The sequence below is a fragment of the Netta rufina genome (assembly GCF_964035555.1).
Source record: "Netta rufina genome assembly, chromosome: 3".
In the NCBI taxonomy this organism is placed as follows: Eukaryota; Metazoa; Chordata; class Aves; order Anseriformes; family Anatidae; genus Netta; species Netta rufina.
Window position 1 is genome coordinate 20905446 of NC_140125.1, and position 20675 is coordinate 20926120.

The 20675-nt window shown below is 37.4% G+C and overlaps 1 protein-coding gene across 1 annotated transcript in view; it reads left to right on the forward strand.

The window, feature by feature from the left end:
• Nucleotides 1–18913: 18913 nt before the first annotated feature.
• Nucleotides 18914–20675, forward strand: part of KCNK2 (potassium two pore domain channel subfamily K member 2) — a gene marked incomplete at its 5' end in the record, with an annotated part of 105889 nt that continues 104127 nt past the window's right edge. Inside the window, one exon of the mRNA XM_084284027.1 lies at nucleotides 18914–18947. Coding sequence (XP_084140153.1) covers nucleotides 18914–18947 — 34 coding nt within the window. The remainder of the gene's footprint in view (nucleotides 18948–20675) is intronic.

Genomic DNA, 20675 nt, shown 5'->3' on the forward strand with positions numbered 1-20675 from the left:
CAAGCCTTATATGACTCTGGTATTGCTGCATGCTAATACAAGCAGACCTGCAAAAGCAGGATCTTCTCCTGAGGTTAACCTATAACATAACTATTTTAGCAGGCATTCTAGTGCAGACATAATAAAAATAACAAGGGTATGACCTTGGGCAGTACTATAGTTGTCACTTTCTGATTCAGACTGTATGTCCTTTCCATTTAGCTTGAATAGAACTATACAAAATATTTTTAAAATGAAGGAATATGCATAGTACAAGGTAGAAGATGTTAGTGGTGTTTTAGTTCTGTTTTCATGCCGCATAGAAAGTGAGATAGAATTTTGGATATGTTCCTCAAGAAGAGGAGCCAAGAAATTCTGTTTTTAAAAACTGATACTGACATTTATTCATAGCCAGAAAGAATAAGGCACCTCCTGTGGCTTAGTTACCCCACTTTCACTAAAGGATTGCTAATGCTAAATTGTCCCTAGTTACCCTATTTTCAAAATGCAGAAGCAGTACTTATGTTATGAAAATTAACTAGATAGCGTATGACAAATTGCTTTGAAGAGAGTATCAAAGAAATTGTGTACTTTTAAAAAGTACTTGGTATTTAATAACTTATCAGATAGCTGGCTTCTGCTCCCTCTGTCTTGCAATAGTTTTGCAATTTGTTTCAATGACAGTAAGATGACCTCCGGAGTTTCTACAATTTTCAGCTATGTTTTGTTTGAAGATTGCAATGCTCTAAATAACTTCTGTATTTTCTCCAACCCCAATTCTGTGTAACATTCAAAAATAGTCCTATGATAATTCAGGAGACAAAAGATGTCCTTAGGCCCTAAGATCCTTTAACATTTTAGGTATTTTGTTGCATCTACACTCCAGCAGTATGTTGGATGCACATTTTCCCTACTTTCATTGCTCTTCATTCACTATTTGAAAAGAAAGCCAGTTGTTCTGTCATTCTGAATAGTTGTGACAGATCCACAGTGACTTCATGTGGATGTGATCAAAGTGAAATCATGCCTAATGAGAAGAACTAATAATAAACAGCATAGAACCAGTGTACAGTTGTGCACAGTTTGAGAATAAAATGTGTGCTCACTTAATGTAGAGAACTATTGTTTTGTAAGAATAATTTCCAAGCTACGGGAAAATAAATTTAAAACTTGTGGCATATCTCCTCATCTGAAAATGCAGGGGAATTTAGAGCTGCATGGGAAGTTTGTGGCTTAAACCCATCTCTGGGGAAAGTAGAAGTGTTGATGAAGTAAGTCAGGGTAAAACAGTGACAACTCATCCATTTAAAAAAAGGTAACTGTATAGTGATACATCTGAGAGGGTCTGCCAAGAGACATGATTTTTTTTCTTACCGTTCTTGTCCTCTACTTAATGTACATACTTCTGTCTATTCTCAAAGGTAGGTACTGAGCCGGCAGGACCTTTAGTCTGGGCTGCTTTTTAGGAGCTGTACCTTTTTTAGGAGCTTGTACCTCTGTGAATGGGAACAGGTTATGCTATGTTCTGGCTGTGCCAGCCTTCTGTGTCCTCACCTGATGGCTTCACACCAGTGATGGTGACCTCAGGCACTTCTTGTCTTAGCTGCTGGCAAGGCTCTGGCCTTCTAGCACTGGGCATTTTGTAGCTTTCCCATACTTTTTTCTAGTCCTCCAGATCATTCAGGTGGCATAAGTGCACTCTGGCTTTTCACGGTTGCAAAAGAGCTCTTTTTATACTTCAGTTGCTGGGAAAACAACAGGAGTACATGAGCCAGACTTCATGTGTCAGTGCCATGTGCAACAGGTGGACAGAACTTTGTGACTTTGTTCTTGCAGATGGATGCAGAGCTGTGTAGGACACTTCTTCCTTCCCCAGTGCAGACATACAGCTGCTTTCCAGTGGGAACTTCTCACTGTGTCTGCAAAAACTTCTATGGTTACAGCAGTACTTAAGTTCAGGGTTGTTCAGACCCCTGGCACAGAACGTGGTCTGTACCAAGTAAATTGTATTGGATTTAGAATCTGTTGTTGACTCTCATTTAAATCAACATATATGTAGGAGAAACAATTAAATATATTGCTTGCTAACTACACAAAAGATGTATGTATTCTATTGCATCTCATTCTACTATTTTTGTCCTTTGGTTAATAAATATAATAAACATGCCCAAGTTAAATACATTACTGCAGGATGCTAATATACTGAGGATATTGAATATAATAGTCATCCTGGACAAATGGTCCAACAGAACAAATGAAAAAGTACATAAATAAGTTTTTATGATTTGATGTGATTATTCTGTCTTAAATTTCTAGGGACAATAATTATCACTCTAATTTCTTTCTCAGAAGTCCTAAATAGCAAGATAGAGGAAAAAAAAGGACCATCACTGGAGTCACAGTCCAGTAGCTGACTTAGATCATCTATAGTGAATTTTAGTCTAGATTATTTTAAACAGTCAGTTCTTTAGCATATGCATACTTAAGGGAGTCTCTCCTAAGAGCACAAATAATATGAAAGAGTAATATAGTTGTGCTTTATAGAGGTACACGTCCATTATAATTTATAATGGTTATTATAATTTATCTGACCTTGGTCAAGCTTTAATTATCTGTTACTTGTTAGCAGACTTCTGCTTATTTTATAATAAATAGATCAATTATGAGAAATAGAGTATTTAATGCAAAGAAGGTTTGCTGCACTTACTTTTTAGTACAAAATAATAATAATAATAAAAAAAATCTGTAAGCTTTCCAGCACACAAAAATGCTGAACTAATCACTCAACATTACTTTGTGTTCTTTGATAAAAGTTTCAGCATTGCAATAGAAAACAACAAGTTTATCTACCCCATGCAATTTTCATGCAGATCCCACCTGAGCCCTGAGCTGTAAATGTATATACTTTACATAGGTTCTTATTTTTGTGCTGTACATGCTCAGGGTTGGAGTAAAAACAAAACAAAACAAAACAAAAAGAACACACACGCACAAAAAAAAAAAAAAAAAAAACACAAATCAATGTGCATCTGAAGGCTGGGTTTAGCTTTGCACTTAGCTTAGCCAGGATGGTTACAAATACAGTACATGAACTCTAGAGTAAGAGTGGAAAAGTAGACCACTGTCATACATTCCTTTAAACAGCACACAGCTTCATAGATACTGCTACTTTTCTTACTTCTGCACCATGCTCTGTGGATGTCTTCAGTAAATAAAAAACCACAACAGTGTATAGGTGATGCTTACGGCCTTCTGAGTCTTCACACATTGTGGCAAGACCATCCAAGAAATCCTCTCACTATTTCTGTCATTCTTCTGTTGTTGATCACATCATCCCTACCAAAGGCATGTAATCAGAGCCTCTTATCCATCTGCATACAGCAGATAGCCCTGAAATTTTCTGTCCTAAACCATTTGTAGGGTACAACTCTAGTCTTGTTTGTGTTGATAATATACCCATATGAGTAGTATTTCATGAGTTTTCCTGTGGTCCTTAATTTGACAGACTTTGTTGGATAGGGGCTTTTAGGCTGTCATTGTGTTTCATTTCCCAAATATGATTGAAAGAGACCTGTGCTCTAATCTCCATATGACTGCTGGATTTTTATATTCCAAACACCCACCGGGAAATCTTAACTGCAATACGCCTAAAATGTGGCCTATAGCTTTTTGCAAAATTTATGGACAAGTTCACAAATACTAGTCATGCTGAGAGACGGTACTCATTTTAATCCCCAAAACACCACGCTGAATAACGTTGTGTCTCCTTACCTGTACACTTGTTAAAAATTATTTCACACACAACTGAACAGCAGGGCAGATGAGTCCTTGTATGAAGCTTCATATCTCTTTAAGTTTAGTGCTTGAAGGCTGTGCATCAAAGCATTTTGTGCATCATTAGTTTGTTCCTTGCCAGACTATGTGGTACCCACACAAATATTACCATCTGGTATCTTCTGTTTAAAGCAGCTGTTGTCAGAGTATTCCAGAATTTTAATCGGTATCTAGATTTCTAAATACCAAAGCCAAGATACCTTTGATCTCATTGCAAAGGGAAGTGCTTCTCGAGGTATGGGGCTGCGTTACAGATTGCTGATCTCCTTCTTGCACTAGACCCATGCACAAAAGGGCCATGTTCTGGTTCCCAGTTCCCAGATGATAATTGACTTATTTTAGGATAACTTTCTGTGAGAACATTTGCAAGGTAAGTAGGCTTTACAAGTTTGGCTTATATCAGACAGAGGGAAACGGCGAGTGGAGAGTGAAACAGAACAAGAGTTGTCCACTGAATTGTGATGGGCTGGGAATTGTTTGGGCTCTTGAGCTTTAAGGCAGTATGTAAATGAAAACCTGGTATCTTGGTTTGGTGCAATGCTTCTTGGCCTTACATTGATAAAAGCAGCTACTTTCAGGATTAGGTAGATGTTGGTCAGATCACAGTTAAATACTGAAGCAATTTGAACAGCTTTGCAAGCAGCATAATCCTAAAAAGACCAGTATACAATGTGATTTTTATTTATTTATTTATTTTTTCACAATAATTTATTTATCATTTCAGAAGGAGGCAGTAGTGGAAAGATATTGATGGAAAAAAATGGCAGGAAAGGGGCTTCCACAGCTGACAAGTAACAGGTGTGAAAATTCTCATTTTCTTGAATCACTGGGAGTTTAACATTTAAGCTACAGAAGTAATTTAGTAGGAAATTCGGTGTGATACAGTGGTGAGAAGTAGTATTGCCTTTGCTACAGATGCAGGACTTGGTTATTTTGTGACCAATAGAAAAGTGGGTTTTTCTCCAGGGACACTATTGGTATTTTTTTTTTTCCAATTAGTTGAGTTTTGCCATTGGTGCAGTATATAATAGTCATGACATGTAAGTTGTAACTATAGGAAACAATGGTATATTGCTGAAAATTACAACTCTTTCTAGGAGTTATTGGAGGGGAGAAAAATGGAGGACTTGTTGCTATAAGTAGTGGTATAATGTAGCCCAGTATTTATTCCTGTCATAGCTAAATAATATTGGCATGGGATTTCTGTGAAACACAGCAGAGTGTAGGTAAGAAATCAGAGGATACATTTAAAGAAGGTTTAACCTTAAAGTATTCACATATCAGTTCTCCGCTGTCTGATCGCACCCATTCTCAAAAACAATAAATGGAAGGCCATTCCCTTCCAAAATTCTAAATATAACATTTTTGTCCCCCTAACCCTTAAAGACTTGTTCTTCTATGCTGTGGAAATCCTGTTATTTTTCACACTTTTTTCACTTTTAGAAACCGCTGAAGCTAATGCTGTTTCTAGGGGATGCTCTGCAGGAGTGTTTTGCAGTGTGAGCACTGGGGTTCACAGGTATTGCAAAGAGAGAGAAGTGCTTTCCTGTGATTCTTCTGTAGCTTCTCACAGCTCTCCTTGCCTGCTGAATTCTTATGATTAAGGTTTTTCCACATTTTTGGCAGCTAAAGAAGCCATGTCGGCTTGACATCTGGTTGTCCCATGGAGTCTAGGAAACAGGTGGGGTACTTGTCTCTTCAAATTCTGCTTAGTACAGCATTGGTGGTGTCTTCTAGATGGGGACTATATGTTTCCTGCTGCTTGTAGTAATCTACCTGCCTGCTTCTGACACAGCAGCCTGGATGCCCTTTCAATTGAAACTGTACTACTTCTCCACCAGGGATTAAGGGAGTGGATCTGAGCCCTAGGCTTTCACACAGCTATTGTGTCTGATCTTGTTCAGATCAGAATACAATTCAACAGTGAGCTACATTTATCCTTTTTAATAGCTCCACAGAAACAGCACAGGAGATGAATTTGGATGAATATCCTGAAACGTAGTGTATATGAAGACATATGCTCTCTTTATTGCCCTTACTTATGTTTAATGCATATCATTTATTTTGTAAGCTTATCAGTCCAGGCAAGGGAGTGTGTTTCTGTAAAGCACTTTGTTTTCCCTCTTCTCTGACTTCACTGAAGGCAGAGACAAGCTGGAGGCACCCACATTCTTTTATGCATATCTACTGCCGTTCATCAATCAGAGAGCAACAGTCAGCTCATCAAGGCACTTTGCAACCTTTGTAATATGCAGTTGCTGGTGAATTTTCCCCTTCCAGCATATAATTGCTCAGTCCCTACTTTATCATGGATTTAATAAGATATTTTTCTCAAGCATTCAAGTGCTTTTGCTAAAGTACAATTATAGAGATTATATTAAGAAAGGTCGTGAGCTGAAAAAATGTATGAAGTCTTGTTTGGAAATGAGGTAATATTAGCAACGCAAATTACATGAAGTTTGGAACTTGACCAAAACAACTTAAAGAAGAGCAATTTTTGGAAGACTAAGATATTTTTTGAATATCATAAAAGTGTTTAAAGTATTGAGAATATCACAACAATGCTGATTTTAAACGGTTTTGTTCTCACACTTAAGTAAATTAAGAGTGATTATACTGCAGCAAATATGATTCTGGCAATAGAAAAACAAATATAAGTAGAAGGAGAACCAACCGAAGAAATTCTTATTCTTTAGGAAACTCAATGCACGTGTCAAGCCTGACATTTCCTATTTTCTTTGTTTAAACAGGCAAAACTAATGTGCCTCCCATTGTTTTTCCTTGTTTTTCTTGTGCCCCAAATGTCATTTCAGTATGAATAACATATATGCATACATTCTGCTTGTACTAGAAATCATAGCACTTAGCAGGGCATTCTGCTGTGCCTTACTCTGGTTTATGAACTCTGGTTTGGCAGACCAGAAGAAGTAGTCATCAGAAAGGAGTGAGCTTACAAAGCCATGACATTTCAACAGTACCCAGCTTCCCTTAACAAAACTCTTGGTAGGCAGAACATAAACAACAAGCTGCATCTTTCAAGAGCCATTTGATGTTATTGAGTTTATGCTTGGTGCACCAGTAGCATTCTGCCTTGTATATTAGAACTAGACCATGAAAGTAGCCTGATTCTATTAGATCCGCTTGTGTAACATTTATGTTTCTTTGGGTTTTAAAAGAGATAGGGACATATGACTTTCTGAATCATATTAGACTATTGATTGATAAAGTCAGATATCTTACTTCCTACAATGGCCATGACCTAATACATGAGAGTTGCAAATAGCAGCTATTCAGATGTGGCCAACTATAAAATGCTGAAGACAGAAAGTAACTTCTGCCTGCTCTTATCACAGCTCTGAGAATTTAAACAATCTATCCATATTCATTGATTGTTAGTTAACATTATTTTAAGGAAATATTTGGAGCTATGTTTTTAATTAATATGTTTATGTTATTACAAAATAAATACAATTTTATATACTTTTCGTAAAAGCAAAGAAATATCTATTGACTTTGAACTGCAGGTTAGAAAAATGGAAATCCCCTTCTCCCCTTCCCTGACATAAACAAGCTATTGAGATATTAAAAAAGCGTATCTCAAAAATGAGAGAAGGGGAAACTGCAGCCTGTTGTGCCAAGTGCCACTGGTGGAACTAGTTCTGGTAGTAAATTTTGTTCAGTTGTAAATCTGTGTTGGCTTCAGCCCTCAGACACTATCTATGGATTTAATCAATGTTTGAAACTGGATGAATAATTCTATTTGATCTCTTTCAGCTTGTGAAATCCATCTTCAGGTTTCAGCTCCTTCATGTACTTATCCACATACTACCTGAATGCTTTTAAAACTGTGCTTATCTCACCTCAGGAAAATGGTTCCAATAGTATGAGCTGGCTCCTAGTTCTGCAAAGGGTTCTACTTAAACAGAAACAAATCAGAAAGGCTGTGCATGGGCAAAAATGCACAATTCAGCCCTGATGTTTCAATCTCTGGATTAAGTGGAGACGTGGTTGATATTCTAACAACACTGGAGTGAATGGCACAGTTCCCATGCATTTTGTAAAGAAAATGGCTTCAGGTTTGGTCCCAATTCTTGCATGTGAGACTGTAAAATTCAGAATTGCTCATACTGTTTTGAAATGCCCAGCCCTACCAAATGTCTCTTGCCAGTTAAATAAAAGAGAATGCAAAACTGACTAATGTTGTTGTATTATAAATATTTCTATGAATGTTTATTCGAACTCTTTTTATATCACCCTTGTGCTACAACTTCAGGTTGGTCTGGTTGAAATATAACTTCCTTATATTAAAGAAGTCAGATTAGGTTTTCTACCTTGAATGATCTTGAATCAACATAGCAGGTGATTCATTCCCTCCTCCTAAAGGTATTATACGACTACTTAGGTGCAAGAGAAACTTGGTGAAAAATGTGATTTAGTGGTGGGGATGGTTATCTGTTTATTTCCAATTTTATGAAGTCTTGGTTGGAGCAGCTATTCTATAGCAATCCTATCTCTTGGCTAAAAAAACACCCTGCATTTGATAGTCTCTGTATTTTGGGCTTACACTTTTTGGTTCTGTTAGACCTCCTTTCCTTTATGGGTTTCAGTTAATGTGCCTTATGTCCTTCATTCCCTATTAGACATCAGTAAAAAGCTAATATTCAGTACAACCTATTTCTAAAAGCTGAGAAATATTTCCTTTTCCTTTTTTTTTTTTTTTTTTTTTTTTTTTAATGCTTCCTTAATAACTTTAATGAAGCTGTTTCTAGGTACTTTCCGTTCATATCCCACTCTTCTCAGTGAACACATTTAGCTACTGACATCAAGAAAACAAAATTATACATTTTAAAAACAATCAAAGTGTGACAGTTAATGGCAATGTGATGAAATAGGAATAATGTGGCTTTATTGTGGGCAGCAGAAGACTGATGTTTTTAATTATTCATTTTCTTGCTTTTAGGTGCTTGGATTTTTAATGTAATGTAATAGGTACCATTTTATCACATTGTTACATTTAGCGCTTTGAAGTGGATTTTGGATTGTTTGTGATGATTTGGTTGTTTGTTTGTTGATCTGGTAATACTTGGATGAAATGCAGGAATAATCTGTAAGGTGACAGGCTGGTGAGAGGGAAGGTCACACGGATGTACTTTGCACATTTTTGTGAAAATAAGTTGAAGACCTTTTTTTTTTTTTTTTTTTTTTCTACCAATATTGTGACAGGGCTGCTGCAAAGCTTTCCAGCAACATGGGAAATAGTATTTATTTCTGTTGCAATGGTTAGGAGTTGAGACCAAGGCTGGAGATGGACTAATTGTTCCTATCCTGATACCACGTGATGAAAAGGGAACTTGACCTGAGTTGCTTTGGCCTCTCAACATATTTCCCAGTCCTCTCCAGAACAATTGCAGCTGCCATAGCTTCTGATGGCTCTGCATCAGACAAGAAACAGGAAAGCTTCTGCAATTTTGCTGCATTTAGCTTGCTTTTCCAAGTTGCTGTAGTCCATGCAGATGGAGTTGTCTCTTGTATTCATCCTTGCCTGTGTTTCTTCCTTCTCATCTAGTGTGACTGTTGCTAGCTTTGAAATATATGTTTTTGTGGCACAGGAGTAAGAGGACACCTCTGTATCTTTATACAGCCTTTTATTCACTGTGGAACTAGCATATGACAGGAGAAAGTGGAAACAGGATCTATTTTTGGTCTGACTCTTTCCTCACCTGGTGAATTGGAGAAGAATAAAGTCTCTCTTTCCCTCCTCAAGCATACCAGTCAGCAGCACGTCACTGTCTCATTGTAGGAGAAAATCTGCACTTTGAACTATCTGCTTATAGAACACAAATCACAGTAAGAGTCCAGTTGACTGTAAGTCAGTGGAAGAATTGTACAGTTCACAACAACTTTGCGCTGCCTTGTCCTTTTGAGTAATTTGGGTTCAGAATTATTCAGATTCAACTGTGAGCAGCGATTCTCTCCACTTACACAGAAACGACTGGAAATACTTCAGTTTACTCCTTCTTCTGCCTTCAGGGCAAAGATTATAATAAATTTCAGATTATGATCTGAGAATATATAATGCCTTCTCTTTATGGAGATCATTTTGTTTATCATGGCTACTGAATGCTAGTATGGGTTCGGCAGCTTGGTTCTTATTTATCTTTCAGGCCATTAAATGTGACATTTAACTCTGTGGAAAACAGAAACCATTTTGCTCCCCATTCTTATGAAGTCATTAGAAAGGCTGAGGTACAGCTGTAATGGCTGTCCATTAATATAATCATTATATTTAATAACAGGCAACTTGCAGGCTTGGATTTTCTTAACACCGTTGCTGAGAGAACTACTAGTCCTGGTCTTTCCAAAGGACTATGGAGCTTTTACCTTCCTTCAGATGCAGGTGGTCAGAGATGTTCAGACCACCCACACCCCCTGCAATACACTGCCCAGCAGAACTGGGAGAGAAATGTAACTATTAGAATATCTTGCTTCAACCCATTGATGCATTGATGTTTTCTGGGTACGTTTTCTCACCTCTCTATAATACGAAAGCAGATTTGAGCCTTATGGCAGAAATTCTGAGTGGGTGCTGGGGATGTAAGCAACTTATGAAGCCAGTCTTGCTCCAGAGATACTACCCGGATGGCAGTCAGACTCCTCAGAAAGGCTCATTATCATTTCCTAATGTCATATTCCCATCATCAAGCAAAACAGCTTAATCTAATGCGAACAACATGTGCAAGATGTTTGAGTGTCTGGTGTCACCTATTTGATATATAAATATTTAAATACTAACTTATGGGATATTGTTTTTCTAGCATGCAGCTCTGTGTTTTTCTAAGACACAGCAGCTATCCATCTGCCTCAAGTATACAAAAGCACCCATATTTTCTATAACTTGTGTGCTCTCATGTAATTGAAAAAAAGTTCTAGTTGCTTTCTGAAAAGTGACAGTAAATAATTCCATCTTTATGCTAGGGCTATTGAGTTATGCTGTCTCTTTCCTGTGATACAGTCTCACAGTGTTCAGATTAATCTTGTCTATACAGACCTGTTGAGCACAGTGAGTTACTGCCGATCTAGCTGCGGGCAGCATCCATCCCATTCTGTTGATCCACGGGGAACAGAACCCAGCTCTTAAAATCCTTCCTTGGCTGAACTGAAGTTGGCAGTTTACAAGCCTGTATGAGGAGATCAGCTGCTTTAGGAAAAGCTGTTTCTGTGTACTTTCGAATAGGATGATCTTATAAGAAAGAGCAAATGCAGTAAATAGCTGAAAGCTGCTGTGCGTGACTGAAACAGGACAAAATTGAATTGTTGGTGTCCCAAGTTTCTCCCTTCTAATGCTTTATTCTTTCTCCTGGATTAGCAGCCATTTTCATGAATACTCATTCCTTCCCCTAGCTGCTGGATAAGAGGCCATTTCTGAGACTGATGCGATATCTTTCAAGATGAGAGTGCTTTTCATAGAAACACAGGTTGTTGTCATATTCCTAACCATTCCCCTAAAACACAAAACACCTGTATACCACACTATAAAATGGATAGAATGGTTCGTTTTTCCTTCCCAGACTTCTTTATGGCCACAGCAAAGATTTTATTTTAACACCAACTTTGTGACTGTCAATGTAGCTACCTCACAGTTATGCAGATTTTCTATGGAGACATGGGGTGTCTTGTCTGTGGGGGAAACTCCAATTTATCAAGGTGGGTAAGTCTGCAACTCTGTTAATTGCATAGTCTACCTTATTGCCTTATGCTTCAACCTGCTCTGAGTCATCTGTTGTTCGTTTCTTCCCTTGTGAAGTAATGAATCTGTGCTTCTCTTTGTTTTCCACTCAATTCTGAAGTATTAATATAGCCTTTTTTTTTTTTTTCCTTTTGAGATTGTTGATTTTAAAACTCATTTTGCCTCTTAGCCTTTCTGATGCTGTTACTGTATTCCCATACCATTTCTTTATATTCACACTTTGTCCTTTTATATGATTCCTTATCTTAAATGCTAACAAAGGGAAATTTGTTTGAATTGATACAAATTACTTAATTTCTTTTCAACTTTTATACTTTTATAGCAAGTTCATAATTCTGATTATTCTTACACATAAAAACAAGTCATATAAATGCCTAAATTAATTGTGGATCTAGTACAGTCTTGTCACAATGTAAACGATTTTCTCTTTCATTTTGAGTTCATCACTGTTTACTTTCACTGCAGCTATGGTTGTGTGCCAGTGTAGTATGATGTTCCTATTGTGAAGCAATACTTTCCATGTTAACATATATGTGTGGATATCTGTCCTTTACAAATATAATTTTACATCTAAAATCTACAATTCAATTCCTATGTCTCTATTTTATTCTAATTTCTTAGAAGAAAACAATCATTAGCAAATAGTTTCATTGCAACTGGAGTCAGTGTTGCTACTTGTATGGTTATGCCTGTGCTGCTGCTGTTGAATGAAGGTACATATATCACAGAATCACAGAATCACACAGAATTTCTAGGTTGGAAGAGACCTCAAGATCATCGAGTCCAACCTCTGACCTAACGCTAACAGTCTTCCACTAAACCATATCCCTAAGCTCTACATCTAAACGTCTTTTAAAGACCTCCAGGGATGGTGACTCCACCACTTCCCTGGGCAGCCCATTCCAATGCCTAACAACCCTCTCAGTAAAGAAGTTCTTCCTAACATCTAACCTAAAACTCCCCTGGTGCAACTTTAGCCAATTCCCCCTCGTCCTGTCACCAGGCACGTGGGAGAACAGACCAACCCCCACCTCACTACAGTCTCCCTTGAGGTACCTATAGAGAGCGATAAGGTCGCCCCTGAGCCTTCTTTTCTCCAGGCTGAACAAGCCCAGCTTCCTCAGCTGCTCCTCGTAGGACTTGTTCTCCAGACCCCTCACCAGCTTTGTCACCCTTCTCTGGACTCGCTCAAGTACCTTGATGTTCTTCTTGTAGTGAGGGGCCCAAAACTGAACACAGTATTCGAGGTGCGGCCTCACCAGAGCCGAGTACAGGGGGAAATATATATTAAAAAAAAAAAAAAAAAAGAAAGAAAAATATATACAAACTTTTCACCACCCTCATAGTAAGGAGGAAATTCTTTACTTAGAGGGTGGTGAGGCACTGGCAAAGGTTGCCCAGAGAAGCTGTGGATGCCCCATCCCTGGAGGTCTTCAAGACCAGGTTGGATGGGGCTTTGGGCAACCTGGTCTAGTGGGAGGCATCCCTGCCCATGGAAGTGGGGTTGGAACTGGATGGTCTTTAAGGTCTCTTCCAACACAAACTATTCTGTAATTCTATGATTCTATGATCTTACCTTCCAACAGTACCACAGTAAGAGGGAGATGTGTAATATAGGGACTGAAGTTAGGAGCCCGAACAATTTGATTCCTACTTCTTGCAGTTCTGGCACAGCTAAGGCACCTTACTTGTGTCTGCAGAATGGACTAGGATCAGTTCTACCATAGTCAAATGATGTGAGACTGAAGAGAGAGGCATTGTGAAGAATTCAGAGTGTTGGTTAGGTAGAATTCATATGTCTTTGAAAGTAGACAAATGTTTATATTTCTATCTCTTAAGTGTTGTAAGAGAGAATTTTCCAAACTGCTGTTTTGCCAATGATTTCAGAAGAAACAGTATTACCCTGATAAGGCTTTTTTAAAGAAAAACCTTACTTTGAATATTTTTCTAATGAGATAATGATGCCGTTCTGTCAGCTGTGCATTTTTTCTTTATCCGTATAAATGCCATAGCTGCTATGAATATATAAAATGTGACATTTTTAGGAAATTTACATCTTCACAGGGAAAGAGAGTTGGTATCTTTATCTAAATCAGGAAAACATGCAGTATTTAAATAAAGATACCTTCAGGTTCAGTCAGCACTTTGGTCACAACAACCCCATGCAGCGCTACAGGCTTGGGGCAGAGTGGCTGGAAAGCTGTGCAGAGGAAAAGGATCTGGGGGTGCTGATTGATGCTCGCCTGAACATGAGCTGGCAGTGTGCCCAGGTGGCCAAGAAGGTCAACAACATCCTGGCTTGTGTCAGGAATGGTGCAGCCAGCGGGAGCAGGGAGGTGATCGGCCCCCTGTACTCTGCTCTGGTGAGGCCGCACCTTGAGTGCTGTGTTCAGCTTTGGGCCCCTCACTATAAGAAGGACATTGAGGCCGTGAAGTGTGTCTAGAGAAGGGCTACGAAGGTGGTGAGGGGCCTGGATCACAAGTCCTGTGAGGAGCGGCTGAGGAAGCTGGAGTTGTTTAGACTGGAGAAGAGGAGGCTCAGGGGAGACCTTACTGCTCTCTACAACTAGCTAAAAGGAAGCTGTGGGGAGCTTGGGGTTGGCATCTTCTCACAGGTGACTAGGCCTAGAGGGAAAGGCCTCAAGTTGCGCCAGGGGAGGTTTAGGTTAGAAATGAGGAGACGTATTTCTTCTCAGAAAGAGCAGTCAGACATTTGTTGACATATTTCTTCTCAGATAAACTAGTCAGGCATTTTGCTATCAATGGGTTGCCCAGAGAGGTGGTGGAGTCACCATCCCTGGGGATGTTTAAGGAAAGGTTGGACGTGGCACTTAGGGACATGGTTTAGTGGGTGACATTGGTAATAGGGTGATGGTTGGGCCAGATCATCTTGGAGGTTTTTTCCAGCCTTAATGATTCTATGACTCTGTGATTTACCTGAGCTTATTTAGGGCTTGTTTGCTCAGAAGCTGAGTTTGCCTCTCCAGTTCATGGACTAGTGTGTTTACAGCCTACCTATAGGACTGTTTTCAGATGTTGTGTCTGACGTGAGGCCTGAGAACTACAAGAGGCAGACAAAAACAGCTTACTGAGCACAGACTCACTGTAAACCAGTGTGTGAGCACTCCTCAGCCTGTTTCAGGACAAAGACTGCTTAGTTGAAGTCAACTCCAGCAATGTCTGAAACTCATCTGTTTGACTTGGTGGTGAAGCAGAAAGCACAAGATGCTTTTGGAAGCTGCCGAGGACTGATTATTATTTTATTTCTTCTGAAACAGATTAAGGGATGAAACTATGAGAGAGCAGCTTTGCCAGGCAAGCCCTGCCCCTGGGGCAGCTGTGTGTGTCGCTGTGCAATGGGTTTGAACCTTGGCCACCTTTGGACTTAGCCCATTTTCTCAGATACAGGGAACTGAGGCCAGCTATACCTGATATGAAAGTTAGGGGATGTCTTTAGCCTAACATTTATGGTAACTGGCCCGGTGTTAATTGTCTTGTGATGTGACAAGGGACAAACAAGTGTTTCCTGCTCTTCTTTTTTGGTAGCTTTCCACGCATTAGGTGTGAGAAAAACATCTGAACATTCTTGAATTTTGTAAACAGGAAAGGCTTTTATTACCTTCTTCAGAGAAGAGTGATTTGAGTAATTTATTTGTAACAAAATGTCAACAGACTTATGTGTGATGGTACAAGACCAAAAAGACACTTGAAACTTTGAATATATTCTTGCATTGTCTTCTCTCAGCTCATATAGCACAACAAAAACCTTCTCTAATACGTTAGAGAAAATGCTTCTGTGTCTAGACATATATTGCTACTGTGCTCAAATGTATAAATTACTATGCACATGCACTGTATGCAAAAGAGAGATGTTCTGTTTGTGGTAAACCATACAAAATTAGCTGTAGTTTTTGTTCTAAAATTCAATCAGAAAGAGAAACCTGGAATTGTCTGATGGAGTTTTTGATGGAAAAGACGAATAAGGTAAAATTATTTTGAAGGTTTGAGTATTTTTGAATTGTCTTGAAATGAATAATTCAGGCTTTTGGGGAATACATTCATAACTGTAAATTGTGATCAACACAGGCATAAAAACAACACAGATAAAAGGTTGAAACATGAAAAAACAAAATAATAAAAATAAAAAATACCCAAGCCATTTCATAAACCAGATAAACTTATGGGACTAATTATTACTGTTGTTTTTGTTTGTTTGCTTGCTTTTCATTTTGAATTGCCCTATCCGACATTGTCTTCTGGTATAAATGTATTCTATAGAAGAGACTAAAAAGACCCTGAAAAAGTTTTTTGGTAACAGGTTTGGAGAGAAGAGGGAAGAGGTAGTGAACAGAAAGGAACGAAATAAACATTGAGGGCAAAATGGATGTTGATGTAAGATCTACTAGCCATAGTACTTTTCCAGTCTCGAAAATTCAGATGACTACATGTTGCAGACTGAGATACATGAAATCAGAGTTATGGCTGTATAGGCTTAATATATATAATATATATATATATGTGATGCAAATATAGTGATATTTCCATTATTTTATGAAAGTAAAGAGCATTTCATGTACCCCAATTCTCAGGGCATAACCCAGCATAATTCCCATTCCTTCAGGAATTTCAAGAAAACCTGTTAATTAGCCTCTGATGTATAGAGCCTGAATCTCCCCCATCATGAATTTACACTGTAAAATCTTCATTAACTGCAGCAGATTCAGATTAAGTGAATTTGTTTAATACACCCCTGATTATTGTTAGTACCAAGTGCAGGCACACAAAATTTATACAGAGAGTTGTGGCAATTGCTCACAGAAATGAGTTACACAACTTACAGAAACGAGAACAAGCAATTTGTTTGTTTGTGTAATAACCAAATAATCAAAAATGGCCTAAATGGAGAGAATTGATCATCTGAAAGCATTTTTGTAGATGTACACGTCAGGAATACGATTTTGCCTATGGGGGAAAAAAAAAAAGAGAGAGAAGAAAAAGAAAAAAAGATTAAAGCTAAGCAATCAAAGCAGATTTAGAGCAGAAACTTATCCTATGACAAAAATCTCTCTTGATAATGTATGCCTTCATATCACAGTGTCAGGCTTGCTTTGACCATCTTTGATACTTCTTATAGTTCCAATAACTTATTTTTGACCTAAAATTCCCGAGCCTTGGTTTTCTGTGGGATATACTGTCATTGGTAGGTAGGTGGCAAGATTTAAATGTTTGCTTTTCACAGAGAGACACACATCTGCATTAAAAGACCTGTATCATTTTAAATGAAACAGGAGCAGAGGAGCATTGTCTATCAAAATGGTTGCTGTAAGCAGTTGATTGCAGAGAAGCTGGCATCCTGTACTTCAAATGTACAACATAGAAAAAGTTCTCTAAAGAGCTCCTTACACTAGTGACTTATTATCAAATAATGCATAGCAAAGTCTGCTGCAAGGCAGATTTTCCTACAATATGTATCTATGTCTTCATCATAGTTGTTCAAAAGCTTAGCTATCAGGCTCCTGGTAAGTATAAAGTTTTAAAGTTAATCAAAAAGACTATTATGGTCTTGCTTTATTTGGTCCTTGTCAACTGTGATTCACATTTCCTGCTCTTCACTGCAAACAAAGGACCAAGAAATCAAATTAAAAATAAAAAAGGTGTTCTAATATATTTGGCTGACATCAGGGCTTTAAGCAAAATATTAAATATTTTAGAGCTTCTGGTAGAAAGTTGTGAAAGTTGGGTATGTGAAACTATTGAGGTATCTGTCATAGGAACTCAGATATGGCAGATCCCCATATTAAGAGTTTCTATGAAAATTTTAAGAAATTACATCATATGACTGGCCATGAGTGCTGTAATTGCTTTAGTGCTGTCACATATGGGTCAGTTTCCAAAGTCTGGGCCAGATTACCAACCTGTGAAATTCATCAAAAATTTTTGTGTTTAATTAAATGTGAGGGATTGAGGTCTTTGTAACACAGTCTTCCGAAGCTTTTTTTTCTTTTCCTAATATGGTTATTTTTTTTTGTCTGGAGGAGCTTATCTGTTGACCATAAAAGAAGAATTATAAGTAGTGGATCAGAAATGAAGTGTGCACAAATATTTGGCTACAAGTCCCAAAGGTCAAGTCAGATTTTCTTTTACTGAGAATAATATTATTTTGTTTGTAGCTGGATGTCTATATTTACAAGTGGATTCCACAATGTTCAAGTGCTATAATTACATTAATTCTCTTAACATGTCTCCATTTATTCAAATATTTAAGATGATAGATCAGAAATTTCAGGATAAGGTTAAGGATAAGACTGATGTATCACCACATTACTTAAAATAGCATTGCTTGTCTGTTTTGTTCAGTGGCCATTATCACAACTATTCCTATTTTCTAGAATATGAAATAATTATGCTACCTATATATTTTGAAGGAGTTAAAGAAAAAATAAGCAGTATGCCTCAAAACACCGACATCTGAACTTGGTAAGTCCAAGTGAAACTGAAGTTAGGGAACTAAATAACTCAGGGTCCTTTTTCAAAATTCATAATGGAGATAATCATAATATTGCACCACATGGGAAGGAAAAATGGATAGATAAAATAGATACAAAACTGAAAAAAAAAAAAAGAGGGTACAGAAAAGAAAATCAAACCTTGTGAAGAGTATGTTATTCCCTTCTCCTTTGTCCTAATAAAAAACTATTGATACAGTTGAGAAAAGATACTTGAACCTGGTTTGTGACTGCTACTTAGGAAACTCATGAATTAAAAAAGAAATCACAGAATCACAGATGTAGCAATGTAAGTCTTCCTTCTTTAAAGAATGGATCAAATTATATACTTTAAGGCACACCTGACTCTTAAAATACACTGGGGCTCTTTCAGCAGCAATTAGACTACATGCTGCATATGCATGTTTCATGTGAATGATGCTTAAGAAAGGAAGAATTAATGGGAACACTGATTTTGATCTATTCATTTATAGCAAAGAAGCTGTGGCCTTTTAAAGCCTTCTGGAACATTTGAGATACAATTATTCAATCTTTTAAGGGACTCTGGGTAATTTTCATTCAGGTTTCTGTTTCCTAACCTGTTCAATCAGCTGTTATTTGTAAAATACTTTGAAGATGTAAAACATGCTATAAATGCCATGTATCATAATTAGTAACTCACTGGTTTACTTTTATGTGTCTATTGAGTATTTTGGACAGAAAATACAGAAAGAGAACATACATGTATGTGAGAAGAGAGTATATTATGATGCAATGACTTGTTCAGAAGACCACTTAAAGAGAGCCATGAAGGAAATGCTTTATCTAAGACCAAAAGCATGGTGACTTCTGAATATTACATCACCAAATGAGGAACCTACAAGCAAGACATAATTTCTACTGTAAGTACATTACTACAGACAAATATTTAATTTAATTGAACTTTGCAAATTGTAATCAGCTTCCCTTGCTTGAGATGGTGGACTAGAGTGAAGAGTTAGATTAACTGATTAATAATTACATTGGAGAAAATGCCTCAGTGACATATGTTTCATTTATAAATAAAAGCATCTTATTTTAGTTAATTTTCTTCCTTTTGAAATACTGATTGTCTATTAAGGTCTGATTAGACACAAAGTTGTGTATGAGTTAAGGTTTGAATAGCATGATTTAGGAAAATTGCATCAGTTTTCCAATATGTCATTACTGAGAAGGCTTATTTGGGTAGTTGGAGATATCTTTAATGTAACTTTAATATGATCAAAATTCCACTATAATATGGTGCATATTTATTTCATTATAACAATATGACGATTAATTTGGATCTCGGATTAGAAAAATGTTGAGTAGACTGGTATTTATCCAGAAAACCACTTAAAACGTGCTTTCACTTCAACGCATTAGTGTAAGTAGTCCTACCGCAGTCACATATTGGAGGTCTTTCTGTTTTTCCTCGGGAATTATCAGCAGGTATGTAGGTTTTGACTGGAAAGTTTTCTTAAGCCCTGAAGGAAAATCCTATCAAAAATCTGAGAGAAAGAAATTAATGCTCTAGTGTTTAGACTGCATGAAACAGGAAAATCTGTTTGCAGATCTCTATTCTGCTTGATTCAGACTTGTACCATAGATTTCTGAATTAGTGATAAGTCTTTGAGCCACCACAAAAGGAGCTGTTCTGGGTTCAGAACATTTCTTTTTGCTTTTGTGTATTTAGTGTTCAAGTTTTTGTCTTTTTTTTTCTTCCAAAACTTCAGAAAATGTCTATTTCCCTCCAGTGTGATGTGCTTTGTTCATGAGTAAGAAATATTCTGCTTCTGCTTGGTTGTCTGTAGTCGTCAATGAGCATAAGGCTAAACATAATCTTGAGTAATTTTTTTGGATTTCTGATAAACTACTTATTATCTTCAAAAAGGAACCTTTAATACCGCATAATGGAACTTGATTCTTTAATGCAGTTCAGTTGTTGACACAGTTATGAGTCTGATTTGGATCACTGTATACATTTATGAAAGTGAACAAGAATTTGTATTTATTTGGAATGCTTAATTATGCTGAAATGATATCTCCCAAAATACCTGCTTTTTTTTTTTTTTTTTTAAGGACCACTTTCCTTGAATTAATTAAATGCTTTATTACGTATTCTTCTGCTACTCTAAGGTGTGTACTACACATATAAATGCTGAGGTTGGAATTACTGATTAAAAAGCCCAGCCTATGGTGATTTCTCCTTGTTTGACATTCCTTCATTCTCTGCTCTCTCAGAGTATCAGTGATCATGTTATTTTCTCTAGTATTATTTTAACTTTGTTTTCTGAAGCAATGTCAGAGGCTTTAGATAACATGTTAACCATTAGCTCTACATCTGAAGAATAAGTAGTTTTGAATCTTTAGGAAGCTAATTAACTCAAGCATTAAATTTTAATTTCTGAAAACAACTCCTCCCACCCCCCAAGTTATTTTTGACTATCTGTCAAGTTTTATCCCATGATCCTAAAGAGAATGGAAAACAACTGAGGTAAGTTGTACTGAGGTACCAAAGCTGCTGTTGCACCCAAGTGCAGTTGTTCCATAGCCTGCAGCACCACTACAAACTGTCCATGACAAATGAAGAATGCATTTGCAGAGTCAGG